This window comes from Erpetoichthys calabaricus, chromosome 7, assembly GCF_900747795.2.
Source record: "Erpetoichthys calabaricus chromosome 7, fErpCal1.3, whole genome shotgun sequence".
Taxonomy (NCBI): domain Eukaryota; kingdom Metazoa; phylum Chordata; class Cladistia; order Polypteriformes; family Polypteridae; genus Erpetoichthys; species Erpetoichthys calabaricus.
Genome location: NC_041400.2, coordinates 24451042 through 24466587, shown reverse-complemented (window position 1 = coordinate 24466587; position 15546 = coordinate 24451042). Strand labels below are relative to the sequence as shown.

The 15546-nt window shown below is 39.7% G+C and overlaps 2 protein-coding genes across 3 annotated transcripts in view; one reads left to right on the top strand and one right to left on the bottom strand.

Annotated features, from left to right (window-relative positions):
• Positions 1 to 867: 867 nt before the first annotated feature.
• On the top strand, positions 868 to 7574 carry mlana (melan-A). The gene is made up of 6 exons (XM_028805977.2): positions 868 to 977; positions 1206 to 1233; positions 1348 to 1440; positions 6546 to 6642; positions 7073 to 7183; positions 7364 to 7574. Coding segments are annotated over exons 2-6 (369 nt in total). The 5' UTR covers positions 868 to 977; positions 1206 to 1231; the 3' UTR covers positions 7430 to 7574.
• Positions 7575 to 9456: 1882 nt separating this feature from the next.
• The window catches only part of LOC114654100 (uncharacterized protein KIAA2026), a 76234-nt gene continuing 70144 nt past the window's right edge, over positions 9457 to 15546 (bottom strand). For both annotated transcript variants that reach the window (XM_051930210.1, XM_051930211.1), the window contains one exon: positions 9457 to 15498. In XM_051930210.1, the coding sequence (XP_051786170.1) occupies positions 11759 to 15498 (3740 nt within the window). In that variant the 3' untranslated portion in view covers positions 9457 to 11758. The remainder of the gene's footprint in view (positions 15499 to 15546) is intronic.

Sequence of the window (15546 nt, the reverse complement as noted above, 5' to 3'; positions counted from 1 at the left end):
TCTTTTACATCTTATTGCTAATAAGGAGCAATTAAAACACTGAATGCAGCAGTTTAAGATTGAAATAAGCAATTAAGGTTGGAGAACCTTAACAAGCGAGACCACTAAAATGAAGCATTAAAATGTCACTTAAGCAATATGTGCTTCATCAGCAATAATTGAGTTCTCGTTAAGGAACTGGGTTGGAACAAAAACCTGCACATACTGTGGCTCTCCAGGACCGACATTGCCCAACCCTGACATAGATCTTTAAAAACATTTGATTTGGCACATTATTGTATACATTAACTGTGGTGGATTGGCACCCTGCCCGGGATTGGTTCCTGTCTTGTGCCCTGTGTTGGTTGGGATTGGTTCCAACAGACCCCCGTGACCCTGTGTTCGGATTCAGCGGGTTGGAAAATGGATGGATGTATACATTAATAAACGGTGTAATTGTTTAAATGACAATTACATTTCTTTTTCATTTTTCTACTTAAATGTGATATGATGGAAATATTCTGATATTTGTAATTGTGTTCATAAATGCCAATTAAATATAATACAACAATTATAACCATTTTTAGAAGTTTAACTTTGCAGAGCTGTCTATTGATTAGGGGGGCATAAAAACACACATCCTGCGTGTCATAACTAATTTAGAAAACACTTTAACACAAACCAAGAAGCCTCAGCTTGACAACAAGAAAGTATCCCCCACCATGCCATCCGAAGAAAACCGGCGATCTTTGAAAAAGCAGCATTATGACGTGAATCGTTTTCTGCATCAGAAGACCACTCACCCAAGTCATGAACCAGAGCCTGGTGATTCCACGCTAATTAAAGCGAATCAATGCCCGTTCAATCACGGATACAAACCCGTGACAGTCATAAGACTTGTGAGGGCTTTTGCAGCTTGAGGATTAGGACAGGCTGACGAGCAGAGAGCATTCGCAGCACTGTCTTCTGTCCGCTAGTTCCAGTTTTGCGAGGCACCGGTGAGTTCCGTTCTGCTATCTACCTGCACTCAGGTTAAGGAGCGGTGTCTGAGCTGCGCGCGCCTCCAACTCCCGCCACTTTTTTTTTCCACCTGCTAATTAGGCGCGTGAGACTCGGGCAGGCGCGGAGAGAGGCGAGCGCTTATGAACGAGCAGAGACGCGAATCTTAGTAACTGGTTTAAAAAAAAAAAAAAAAAAAAGTACCCCTCATTTCTTTTATCTTTCAGGTGACGAGACACTGTAGGGGCGAAACATGTAAGTAAGCATCGGCAGGACTCTTAGTGGAGATTACAGTCTTTCTCATAAACCTGTGGCACTGAGGTGTGGTCTGTTATCTGTTTCATTGTGTCTTCTCTTCATTTCTCTTAGGGGAGGATATTCTCATTCAGGAGGCCCTCAGAGAAGCGACTTCAGCGCCAAAAATGAAGGCAGGGGTGGGACATCGTACCTGAGGCCAGAAGAGTTGGTACCTTTTTTTGGGGGTTGTTGTAGCTTTCGTGAATGATGAAACTTTAAACCGTAACTACGTATCGGGCTTGGCATTCCACTGATCTGCACTTAGAGTTCTCCTCTTTAGTATAAGGAAGCACATTTTAGTAAACTTACGCCGTTAAAGAGAGGTATTGGTCCAAGTTTATGACCGTCCGCCAAGAGCCGTAATAAAATTGTACTTGGGTGTGTTGATTCCGTTTCAGGAATTTTGAATTGGTTTCAAAAACGATTTCTGCGGGATAACGGGGTCGTTGAAAAGCGCATGTGGTGTATTATCAGAAGATTTGAAGCATCGTTTGAACTGAGGTCTTCGTGTTGAACGTAGTTTGAGGTGGAGACCGTGCAAACTCTAGGATTTACGCACATTTCTTTGCTCTCGGTCAATTCCTTCAAAATAGCTAAGGATTTATAATGTCGATCTTTTTCTTGTCCACAAGAGGTATTTAAATGTTGACTAGATATGCAAGGTCGGGTTGGTTTATCCATTGTTTTTACCAGGTGATGGGTAAGCAAGCAAAAGGTTAAAAAAAAAAAAAAAAAATACCCACCCTTCCCCTTGTGTGCTGAAATTAAGAATTCGAAGGCGGCAAATGACAAACTAGTTTGAGTATAGCCTTTCTCTTCCTATGGTAGCAGTTGGGTGCAACTTTTTAAAATTCTCTCCTGTGTGTGTGTGTGGGCTCTCGCAGTGGCTGCAGTTTTTCGTTACAACCCAATTTTTTCATTAGAAAAATCCTTTCCAATCTCGAACCTTGTTTAATTGTCTTGTTTATCTGCAATGTGTTTTCCTTTCCAAGAATATCATCCAAATAATTTGAAGCCTGAAGCAGAATTTTCATGGTTTCATTTTCTCGAGCGTTTTATTGTAATATTGTATTTTCTCCAGCCGTCTGGAGTTTGTTCTCCCTGGCCATCGGACCTTACTCTTATTCTGTTAGTGTTCTTTTTTTTTTTGTTCATTATGTAAAGCACTCTGAGCTACATTTTTGTATGAAAATGTGCTATATAAATGTTAGTGCATGATGAACACACAGATGTAAATGGAAACAAGGTAGATGAACTGTTGGCTGCTTTGTCATTGCATCTTATTGCTAATAAGGGGCCATTAAAACCGTGAATTCTGCTGTTTAAGATTGAAATAAGCAATTAAGGGTGGGGAACCTTAACAAACGAGACCACTACAATGAAGCATTAAAATAAGCAATAATTGACTTCTCATTAAGAAACTGGGTTGGAACAAAAACCTGTGGCTTTCCAGGACCAACATTGCCCACCCCTGCCCTAGAACACAGGAAGAGGGTCCACCTGGACAGGGGTTGCCAACTCCAGTCCTGGAGGACCACCGTGGCTACAGGTTTTCATTCTAACACTTTTTTTTTTTTTTTTTGAGTGCCCTGTTTATGCTGCTCATTAGCTTCTTGTGAATTCACTTAAATTGAATTGCTTTTTTAAGATTCCTTCATTTCTCTGAATTGATTTATTTCCTTAAATGGCACCCAAACAGAAATGTGAAGTGAGTGAGCCAACAGAAGACCAAACTAAGTCAGGGCCTCTAACTCCAACCAATTTCACTCCAACCAGCTGCTTAATGATGTGCCAATTTTTAGTTAAACCCATTCTTTAATTCCATGGCTTGTTGCTGCCCTCATGGTGCATTAGCAGACATTTCTGAATTATTTATTTTTTTCCTTTTCTAATTCATTATTTATATAGCGCTTTTCTCCAATTCTCCAGTACTCCAAGCGCTATCCACACAGGGAGGAACTGGGAAGCGAACCCACAATCTTCCACAGTCTCCTTGCTGCAAAGCAGCAGCACTACAGCAGAGTTTAAATGTTTTGGGGACCAGAGCAGACTGACATTCCTGAGACCTTCATCGTTCCTAATTTTCAGATATTGTATGATGGACACCAGTTGTTTAGGCTCATTTTGTATCATTGTTTGGCTGTTAAGGAAAAACAATTAAGGGTCTAAGTCTTCAAGAGCAAGTAAATTTAAAATTAGTTCAAAAAGTTAATTAGCAGCAAAAACTGGTCACTTTTTAAGAAAAGGGTTAGAATGAAAACCTGCAGCCGGAGTCGGCAACCCCTGCACCAGGATGTCTCTCAGATGGAGAGGTGCTATTGTGTAATTGTTCCCAACCTTTTCTATGTCCCGCGCCCCTTTTTTTTTTTAAAAAATTGCTCCCCCTATGAAAGTAATATCATGTTTGAAGATGAAGCCTAATTTTTGAATCCCACACAGTACTGTAGGTGAACAAACCACTCCAATAACTTCATGAAGTTTTAAATCTAAATTGAGAAACTGTCTTTTAGAAGTCTTGCTCTTGTAAATGTGCAACTCCCCCCAACGTGAGTCTTTGACAATACAGGGGTTGGTGTGTGCAGCAGGGAAATTGACACATGATCAGTGATGGAGGGGTACAGCTTTTTGCATCCAATTCAATCCCCCTTGTTCCTCCTCTGGCAAAAATGTCAGTCAATCATCAGGGCTTGCACAGAAATTCTAACGATCTATCCCTACTCGATGAATCATTGCAAGGTCCAAAAACCATTCCCAGTTCTCATTTTACGAATGCTGCACCCACAGGAAGAAACGCATGAGAATGCTCAATTCTGTAGCTCATTTACCAGTGATTGTGTGCACAATGCTTGATCCTTTTCCTAGCCTAGAACAGGAGCACTTGCGATCCCCTACAAATGACAGCACACTGCAAGACCCCAATTGTACTACAATAATTACAACTTGCCCAATTTTGGCGGATCTCGACTCGGCCTTTCTTTGTGCACCCTCTAGGGGTGTCGACGCCCCAGGCTGGGAACTGCATTACTCTGTAAAGTAGAGGAAGTCTGTTCAGATATCTGGCCATTCCACTGTGAAACACTGGGGGGAGGGCTGCCAAATAAATTTTTTTTGGTAAGGAATGATTATATTAGTCCTAATTCTTCCAAATACCTTTCTCTAAGTGTGTGAAACTTTATTCAGTCGTGCAAACTGAATACTATAGAGCAATTTTGTTGCTGTATTTGAATTTAGTAGTCTATTAAAGCCCCAACTTCTGGATAGAAGTAAATTATTTTAATTTAAAGGTTTTTCTGATTTAAACTTGACTTTTTATATGCATTTCATTGTTGCATTAATAAAACCATAGGTAAGAGTTTGAAACTTAAGCTGTGCTAAGTCTGTACTTCCATCCATCCATCTGAGAGCCATCGGCAAGGTGTAAGTTTGCTGAAGGATCGCAGATTATTCCATAATTCAAACATTTAAGATTTAAATTGTCAAATTGACTGGCTGTAGCTCCTTATAACCTTGAATTGGTATGAAGAATAATGCAAACAGATGCTTAAATTTCCCTGTTCTTTCCTTCCATGTCCTTTTTATTATGCTGAACTAGAATATGCAGATCAGAAGGCACCAAAGCAATAGGCTGAAGGCAGGAATCATTTTGGAATAACTGGGAAGTGCAGGCATACTGAACAAGTTACAGCTGTCACATTTAAGATCTGTACTAACAGTTTACTTGGTTAACTAGAAGTTAACCTGTAGACCCGTTCCCAAAAACCATGACTTGGTAGGATGTGTGCTTCTGCTCTTGCTGCGTTAAATACTGTTGTGGCTTGTAATGGCTGGGGAGAGGGGTTGGGGAATTTCCTCATGGATTATGGAGGGAGATGCCTATTCTATCAAACCTATGGGGTACAACTCTGAACAACAGCAAACCATATTAAAACCTCATTGGAAATTCATGTTGCATAAGAAACATGAGTTCTCCAGTTCTCACAATGTGCAAAAATGTGTGGGTTTTTTTTTTTTTTTTTGATATATTAAATACTTGTGGAAAATCGAGTGTTTTCAGAATTGATGGGACTTGACTGGCGTCTCCTACCTATTCAATGGTCCGTTATTCAACAGCTGCTTCTTGTGAGAAGATTCCTGTTAGCTTCTGATAGAAGCTATACACAGTCTTCATGAAAACATGATTGTGGTGGTGTCGGTTTTTTAAAACCCACCGGTCCACCTATCATGACGTATTTTATGCACCAAAACAAGTTTGTTCCCTATGTAACTGGATTTAATTACATGGTGTCCGAGGAAATATTGAAGGTATAACCTCATACTCTGGTAGTTCCAGTTACCTAACCCTTCTGTTTACGGATGTGCTTAATAGAACTAAAGGGGCAGTGCGTGACCTTTTTAAATTTGTGGTGACCAGAAATGCTACTTCAATAGTGATTGCAACCAGTTTAAATTAATTTCCCCAAGCCTGTGCACCTCCATGTATGGTTAAGACTTAAATCCTGACTCGCTAAGCTTTTGTGCTGATGGGCCATTATGGCTGCAGGCCTTTTAATCTGCCAAGATTCACAACTTTTACTGAAAGTGAACTCCTATTTATAATTGTCTCGTTTTACTCTTTGATTAAAGCTCTGCCTTTTTACCCCCCTTGTGTGGTGTTTGTACCCAAAGCGATCATTTTAAGAATGAGATCTTGTACAAAGGACAAATGGCTTTTTTTTTTTTTTTATATATAAATTGTTAGAAAATGGATTAAATGGCCCCAATTCTCCAGAATTTTGAACAATGTTGGTAGGGAAATCTTGACAAGGTTTTCTCCAAGTTCATGAATTAAAATTCTGGATGTTCCAACAAGCATAACAATGAGGAAGTTGATTGGCACAAGGTAGATGTGCTAATTGAATTATAAATTGCTTCTTAATTTGAATTCCAATTATTGAAGAGATATAGGCCAGTGTTCGCCCTTTTAGGAATGGATCACTAGCCTGCCACATTTTACTTTAGAACTAATAAACTGCAGGTGATGCATGTTTTTTTTTTTTTTATGCATGAATATCACTGTTCACATTTAAAAGATATTTATTTATTGCCTTGATCTGGCTCACAAGAACCCTTAAGGGTGAAATGCAGGGTGTGCTTTTTAATTTTTAACAGATAATCATATTTAAACTTCTGGTGTTGGAACAGTATCATCCTGACCAAAACCTCCACCCAAATTTTGAATATAATATTGAGAAGAATGGGAGGATTGTAGCTTAATGGCACGTTTTCTTTAGGATTACAGGAATTGCAGTCTTGGTCCTCATTCTTGTTGCATTGCTGATCATTGGTTGCTGGTTTTACAGGCGCAGGAATGGCTACATTATGATTAAGGTGAGTGGCCCTTTTGTGGAAGGTTATTTGCATGTGTATGTATAAAATTTATTAAATGGATTGATCCTGTATCTCACTTGCATGCATGAACTCCCTTTAAGACTAACTATCCATGCCTTTAATCTCATGTAACATTTGGATTTTTTTGTATAGCAACATCTGTAGCTGCACATTTGAATAAACCAGCTCTTTTAAAGACTGTCCCTAACCTACTCCTATATTTATATCTAAAAGGGGGGGGGGGGGGAGGGTCTAAGGTGCTAAACAAGGTTCCCAGTTTAATCCTTGCACACATTTTGTATTTATATACCAGTATGGCAAAACAAATCAACTCTAGTATACCCTAATCCTGTACTAACAGTATCCTTGGGTGGCATTCAGTATAGAAAAGTCTTTAAACCATATGGAATGCTTTGGCTTTCTCATGTAGACACGTGGCCCAGTTGGCAGTATTCGGAAGGCATTGAGGGCTGGCCGTGGTAATGAAGACCTATTTGAAAATAAAGTTCCTTTAAATGACTATGGCAACTTTGGTCCAGTGGTAAGTTGGCAAAATTTCTGTTCATTTTAAGCATTGAAAAATGATGCTTGAACACTCCACCCAAGAGACTTTCAGACCTGCTTCTTGTAGTTCAGATAATCCCCTAGTTTAAGAATATCATTCAGATAATTTTGTATTACTTGCTTTCCTCAATATGTCACTTTTTTTGTTGATCTTTAGGTACCAAATGCTCCTCCAGCCTATGAGAAAATACAAGAGCAATTACCACCTCCTTATACCCCTTAAACGGCTAAAAAAAATTTAAGGGAAGATCAAAGAATCGAGGATCTGGGCACAAAAACCTGTTAAATGGCTTCTGGAATGGAAGATGCATTCCAGTTAATAGCAACCTGGCTGTTGGCTTTACTAATAAAGCACTTTGTATACAGTACAGGCAGTCTGTGTGTTTTCTGGACATCCACTTTGTATAACAAATGAACTACTACTCTTGATACTGCCATATCTTTTCTCTCCATACAAGGTAAAGAATTATAAATAACACCATTGGGATGTAGAATTTCTGAATGCTTGTGGTTGATAAAATGTTCATTCAATAAAACATATGATGTGGGCCCATAATAAACTGAAAAAAATAGGTAAATAGGATGGAGGACCTGTTGGGCTGAATAGCTTAACTTTCCCAACATAAGAGTAGGGACCCTTAAATATCCAATGCCCTACTCTCCACCACACTAATTTCCATCTGGCAATGTCTGCTACTAGATTTTCAACAATGGTGCCATGCTCTTGCTGAACAAATTGAACTGAGATCCACTACATGAATTCTCTTCATAATTTTTAAACACTAATTGTGCTCTTCTAATCCGTTTGGTTAAACTCCTTCCTTTTAGCCCTTGAATTGGTCTTGTCATTCCCTGGACTTCCCACAGAGAATACTGTGTACAGTTTGATGCAACAGCAAAGTCCTCACTTCTTATGACTGGAGCATAACCTCCCTTTTTATCCAAACATTGTTTCATATAAAGCCATCTTAGATGCCTTGATTTGATCCTTTCTGCACATTACATGAATGGAGACGGAGTCCTCTGACTCCTAGGTCCTTCTCAAGGACTTAAGTTTCACACCTCCCATTGTGTATTCAAATTTAAGAAGTTGATTTCCTCTGGATAATACTTTTCATCTGCTTCAAGTCTACTAGCCGAGTCTACATTCTCTAACCTTCTGTGTAGTTTGGTAATAAGCCATACCCTGATGTTGTGTAACTAATTGTATACAAAAAAAAACACTTCTTCATGGTCAATTATGTGCTCATATAGACTTGAGATGCATCTAGCATGGTGGCTATATGTTCTAAATAAACAATTGCAACAGCTCTAGTATATTTTTAATGTTCACCTTCCATAACAACCATAGCTTAGCCTTTCACAGCAGAAGTTAGATATAGTAACATACTATACAATTTGCATACATAAAATGCACAATGGCTGTGTTCACTGTGTAAATTTTAAATGCAGAATTCTGTTTTGATCAAGTTTTTGAAAACTTGATAAAAGGGTAGAGGCCTGCATGACTGCTTTCAGCCTTTTCAAGATTACTGGAATAAAGTCTCATTTACTTCAGCACAGTGATTAGAAAACTGCTGTAGTTCTCTTTGCAGCCACCCTGTCACCACCTTACCTGCTTGAGATTTCTGTTTTTCTTCCCATGATGTAGTGGGGAGGTAAACATTAAGAGTCACCCTAAAATATCGCTACTGGGGGGTGTGCTTGCCATGCGCTGGTTGAAGTAAATTAGACAATGCTTGAATAGTTAATTTTAGTTTTATCAGTTTTCATACTATACATGTTTTAATTGTAGATGTCATGTAATTAATCCATATTTAGACACCAGTATCCGCAAAACAGAAGTAGACTTCATGCTGCATCTAAACTTGTTTAATAAGCACAGCTCCTTGCCTCATGGGACACTGCAGTATAAAGTTTGCAAGTGTGGTTGACTGTACTTTGATTTGATTGCAGTTAAAGATAGGGGTGCAAATATTCTCAAAGCACATTTCTTTGAATTTACTTAGGATAATGATTAATTAAAGTGGCTTAATGCATACAGCCGAGGGAACTGATTAACTTGGAGGACAGAAGGTCTCACTCTAATTCTGCATGATGGCAGATGCGAGTTTAAGAAGGGTTTGTGAGAAGTTCATCTGTGTAAGAAGACAGTCAGGCACCAGTATAACACGTTTTTAAAAGGTGAACTGGCTGGATTTAGATTCACTTTTAATGACATACTCTGAATTGTCTGGTCTAAAAAAATCATTGGTGAAGTCTCCTTTTATAAAGCATCATCACTTTTATTACATGCAGAATTATCTGCATTTATTTCTAAACAATGCAATGGTCCAAAATACCTAATAAAATACTTACAAAATCTATACATTATGTAAACAGAAACCATAAATAGGAACACCTTTGAATTTCCATACATATTTAAGTACAACCCTGTGCTCTATATAACTATTTACATTATTTACAGCATTTCCCTCCACACACAAACAGGAAAAAAAATATATACAAATTCAGTGTTCCAGTAGAACCTGTAAATAAATATCCCGGCAGATGGTTCTACAGTATACCTGCTGGTAGGAACCAAAATGCTTTAAGGCAGTAATGAAATCACACATTTATACAATTATGATAAAAACAAATGTCATTATTTAAATATCCTCCACAGCCATCTCAAAGTTACAGACATTTGTTTTACTCTTAAGGTTTGTCTCCAGCTTTTGTCTGCCCCACTCAATTACAATATGGTTTCAAATTCCATTACACAGTGCAATTATACTCTTTAAGCACTCAACTTCCAGCCTGGTTGGAAAGGATTTAAAATGTTTAACTAGAGAAACAATAGTGTTACATTGTTGTAACAAAACCGATATACCATCCTTTGAAAATCAAGGCAATCAAGACATGCAAATGATGAAAAACAGAACTTCGCCAGCATGAAAACATTTTTCTCAAATATGTAATAGTTGTGTTTGTATTCAACATTTATTGAGAGAAAAGCACAATTTTATCACCAGCAAACTACTGGAGTAGCAAAAGCTTGAAAAAACAATATGCATTGTGAAGCAGCTTTTATAAATTAACCTTTTGCCATCTGTTAAGACAGCAAGAGAATATGACTGCCACAAGAATCTTCTCCTATGAGGAAAATAAAACATTTACAATGCTAATACATATCACAAAGAAATGAAAGCTGACACTTGTCAGTATATTTAGTCTTGTTCACAACTTGGAAAACCTGCAACAGTTGAACTTTCAGCAAGTTTTTTATTAAACATGAATGTCAGCCAAATTTTAAGAGCAATTCACATTAACTGTATGTCGCTGGGCTCACTGCAGATTTGTATAACGTCACATTCTCTTTATCCAAAAGTGACAGCTTGGTTTTCCCAGAACAAGTCCAGCTCAAACATTAAACATACTAAATAAATTACGTAATGCAGCCCAGTACTCAGTACTCAACGCTCATTTGCGTAGTGTTATTAAATGCCGGAGTGAAGAACAAGAGACCTTCTTTACTTGTCATTCAAAACAACATCTCTTGATTAAAGGCAAAACTTCTCAATGAACTGTTTTAAACAGAAGAGCACTTCTGAAATGTAAGACACAGAGTTGAACTACAAACATCTCACCTCCTCTAAACCACTACGAAGTTGTGGCTTAGTTAAAAAAACAAACAAACAAACAAACAAACATTGTTCAATGCAAGAGTTCAGGAAAAATGTGTAAGATAAATAAACCCCCGTGTATGAAATCCAACAGTCACTGGTGTCGACCTCTCAAAGCCAGCGAAATAAAAACTCACAGCAGGCTTAGAAATTGAACAAAATCAGGCACCATTACCACTGGCACTTGAAAGTTTACAATGTGAAATAACCTAATAAACAAGATTTATGGAAGTTTGGATTTCTGTTTATGTCACAAGTTGTAAAATTTGGGAATGGAATTTGGGAAGGAAAAAAAAAAAAAAACAAGCATACAGGAGGTATTTATAAAGTCTACCAATAATGACCAGCATTATATTACTCAGTTCTTTAACCCCAAATAATGCACAGAAAAAATAAGCAACAACACACATTTTGGTCATCCAATCCTATGCCATTCCAACCAATATACATGTATGCACTTTTTAACTTCATTTGTATGAAGGACCGAAGTCTGCTCTTACCATATTACAAAGATATTCAGCGTTAACGATGCACAATCTCTCCACAATGCAGCTTGTTACCATTCTCAAATGACAAGCTGACAGCTTTATTAAAACAAAACAAAAAAAAAAAAAAGTTTCCCCAAAGTGCTTTAAATTTTAGGACGTAGCCAAAACATGATCTCACAAATGAAGTATTTACCTCAAGGATGGAACACACTGCCACCACGTAGGCTTAAAATTGCAAAAGTAGCATTTTTTTGTTACAAAACAATTCTATCACAAAGTGCAGTTTGTAAATAAACACTGACGTGTTTGAAAGCATTCGGTTGGTAAACTGATTTTGTATTGAAACTTGTACTGGATTCCAGAGAGTCTCTTTATATTCCAATATCAGTCAAGCCAACTTTAAGCATGGGGTCCTTCTGTATCAGTGACCACTGAAGGTAGATCAACAGCCTTGAACGCAGTAATTACCCCTTCAGTGCTAGAACTTGGAGTCACCATCACAGTGGCCACTGGTTTAGGCAGAAAATGAGAAACAGGAGAACTAATGGTATTAAGAATGGCTCCTTCGGGACTGACCATCAATTTGGTGGCAGGGGGATCTTTTAGAAGCACTGATGAATTTGCAAAATGCATTGGCTTGCTCGAGACTCCCGAGAACGGTACAGCCATCTTCAATGGATCTGACAATTTAGCTGTAGGCTGTAGACCAGGTGCTATTAGAAGTGTACTGGGAGTTGGGGGCACAGTTGTCATAGGAGAGACCAGTGGTTTAGTAAATGCACTGCCTATTGGTGGTACAGTAGCTACTGGCAAAGCCTGCGTTCTACCACTGGTGCTCATTGGCAACACAGTTGCTGTAGGAAAAGTCAGGGAACGTGAAACACTACCACCTGGATGTACTGAAGTTTGTGGTTTGGCAATGGAAGTAGTCACGGCAAGGTCTTCTGTAGGAGTTTTTTTACTGCTTGGTAAGGAGGTTATGGAGAGTGGTGCGGAGGAGGAGATTTTAATAACATTGCCGCCAAGTGCCTGCACTGCAGCAACTGGCAACCCTTTACTTTCAGGTAACTGTGTCAAAGATGGCATTTTCTGTTGGGCAACAGCAGCTGTCATTTGGGAAGCTTGTGTTCCAGGTGTGGATTTTCCTGTCGGTAAAACATTACTCCCAACGGGTAAGATTGATGTCCTTCCAACACTCATACCTACTTGAGATGGCAGCTTAGTGGAAAAGGACTGCATCAATGTGTTTCCATTTGGCAGTGGCTGTGTTTTGTTCAGAACATTTGAAATTGGTACAATGTTGGAAAGCAGCATCCTTGGGTTTACAATGACTGGTGGGACTACAGGGGGATAGGCTGACCCAACGGTGGTGGTCAATGTTTTTTGGCCAGATAAATTTCCAGGTGCTGCCACCTGAGGGACAGCAGCTGTGTTTGCAGCAGGGGTCACTCCAGAGCCCGAAATAACAAGTATGTGGCTGCCAGGTCCAAGGCCTTGAGGAGGGACAATAAATCTGTTGTTGTTGATCAGAATCTGTGTGCCAGGAGCTAAAGGCATGGTGGTATTAATCACAATCTTCTGCTGTACTGAAGAATCATTTAAAACGTTTGCCGATGTAGCATTCATTGCAGCTTTGGGAACACAAATGGAGTTGAAAGCTGGAGTGACTTTAGATGCAGTGCATGGAAACTGTAGTGGGCTTGAAGGCAAACGAAAGGATGTGCCAGTGTCTGCATGGGACGCAGTGCATGTTGAGACAGAGGGTTTTGGAAAGCTTGTAGTTGGGCTCAGGAACGCAGTGCTTTGTGCCTGCGTGTTGGCGCTAGTGACTGCTTCATTTGGTGGAATGCCACCTATGCTAGTGCCAGGTATCTGGAGTGGGCACTTTATCTGATGGGTTTGTGTGGTTGAAGAGTCTCCCAGAACCGAAACTCCTGGAAGTACAGGCGCAGCAGGCTGCAGCGGAGATGTTGCTATAAGAACTGATGATGCCAGATGGCCAGTTATAACTGTGGAATGAGACACTTTTTTCTCACTTTCCAGCACCGCACACTGATTGTTATTTGGAACAAAATTACTGCCAGTAAAGGAAAGTGGCCCCTGTGATGCTGCTGTGTTAAATACAGTTGCTTTAGGTAAAACACACATTTTTTTCACACTCGATTCCTCCAAAGGTACAGAGTCATTACTCTGCCTGTTATGGCTCAGGGTCTCTTCCCTTAATTTGGCAGTCAAACTGGGCATCAAGTTGATCACCTGGACCTTCTGCAGATTGTTGGGAACAGTATTGATAATTGCTTGACCAATGTTAAGTCCAATTTTTACATCCCTGATTTGAGACACTGTGGGCATGACAACACGTGATGCAGCTGGCACCTCCACTGAAGTATTAGCATTAGTTGAAATAGGAGGAGCACTGAATGGCTGGGTTCCTGTACTTGAACTGGAGGATATCAGGACCAGGTTCTGATTGTGGAAAGAAGCTGAAGAAACCGATGCATTAACTTTCACAGTGGAGCCACTGGGACTAATAACAGAAGGAGAAGAGACAATGATAACTTTTTGCAGTGGTGCTTTGTCTATCACCATACTTTCTGCCTGAGGAACATTTTGTGTTGTTACATACGATGGTAATGATGTCTGAGTAGATGCCACACTGGTTTTTGGAAGGGTGGTTGCAGACAAGGTAGCCACAGAGCCGGCAGCAATATTGATTATATTGTGCTGAGTGCTGGGTTGTGCAGAAGTGAGGCTGGTAGTTGGAAGAACTCTATTACTTGTCATTTTCTGGGTTGACATTATTACCTTTTTGGATTGTTTCAAAGTTAAACTGGCATTACTGTCAATTGACTGATTTGGTACAGAGACACTGGAAGTAAGCTGGGAAAGGTCAGTGACAGAATTTCCCAAAGAATGTGTTTTGCTGTTTATAGACAAAGCAGCTGGACACACTGTAGTGGAGACAGCAGATGAGGAGACTGTTGGTTTAGGAACAAGTAAAGCCTGAAAATGTGGAGGGAAAGTAAACACAGGGCTAGAAGGTACACTGCCTGGTGCCAAGCCATCAGGGTTGGTCTGTACCTTAACCACACCCGTATTCCCACCACGAGTAGTCACCAAAATAGACTGAGAATCACGAATGCACACTGTCTTAAGCTCTTGCTTACAGGTGTATGTTTCAGATTCCTCTACCGAAAGGGCACTTCCCGATGACCCTCTTCTTGACACAAGATTTGGGGATGTAGACTGGCCTTGGAGCATTTTGGGAGACAAACTAGAGTTGTAATCACTTGTTTTTGGAGATGATGCCATTTGTTCATGTTGAGATAACTTTACAAATGAGGATACTGTTGTGGTAGATTCACGGGCGTCCCTACTTACGACATCATTAAGTGGGGCCACTTGCTGTACAGGGATCTTGCCCTGATCACCATGATGACAAAGAGCAATGTTATCCACTGGACTGACAATACTGGAAGTTTTAGATGTTGAGTGAACTTGGCTTTGATGCTGCCTTGAATCGGTTTTATGCAATACCTGGCAGAGAGAGTTAGCTGACAGAATAATCACTTCTTGTGAGTCTTTGTGTTCTTTTTTCTGATCGAGGTCCAAGTACTGTTCAGATATTACAGAATCAGTCACTTTTCTGGGAACATCCAAAGACTCTGCTTGGGTCCTGCAGAGCCCAAGAGAGGGATTTGTGCCAGTGGCTTGACTAGATGTGTAAGGTTTTGGCTGGGGCACAATAGTTACTTTGTTAGACGCTACATTGGGCATTGCTGGCAAGTGGCTAATTAACGTCACTTTGTTCCCAACATTCTTAGCCAGTAAAGCTTGTATGGGCGTGGTCCCTTTTTGATACACTGCTGTAGACAAACCTTTGGAAGAATCTGTAGCTAAAGGCTCCACAACTGGCATCAGTTTGTTAAGTTCTCCCTCCTCTTGTTGTCCAACTGAAATTTGATCTTCGAATGCACCAAGTAAGACCCTCCTCTTTGTTATTTGTTCATCTGTGCTACCACTCTGTCTGCGTTTGGAATTTCTGGGAGAGATTTTAAGACTGTCATTACACACAGCTTCTCGCTTTAATAATCTGTTTCTTCCTGGCAGTACGTCCATTATCTGCAGTCTTCTATCTTCTGCAGGGAAAAAAATGACATATAAAAGAGCATTAAAAAATAGGATTT

Bases quoted from the DNA above. Each gene is read 5' to 3' on its own strand.
- mlana (XM_028805977.2), top strand. The intron at 1,441-6,545 runs GTTGGTACCTTT...CGTTTTCTTTAG, and splicing joins TCGTACCTGAGGCCAGAAGA to GATTACAGGAATTGCAGTCT. The intron at 7,184-7,363 runs GTAAGTTGGCAA...GTTGATCTTTAG, and splicing joins ATGGCAACTTTGGTCCAGTG to GTACCAAATGCTCCTCCAGC.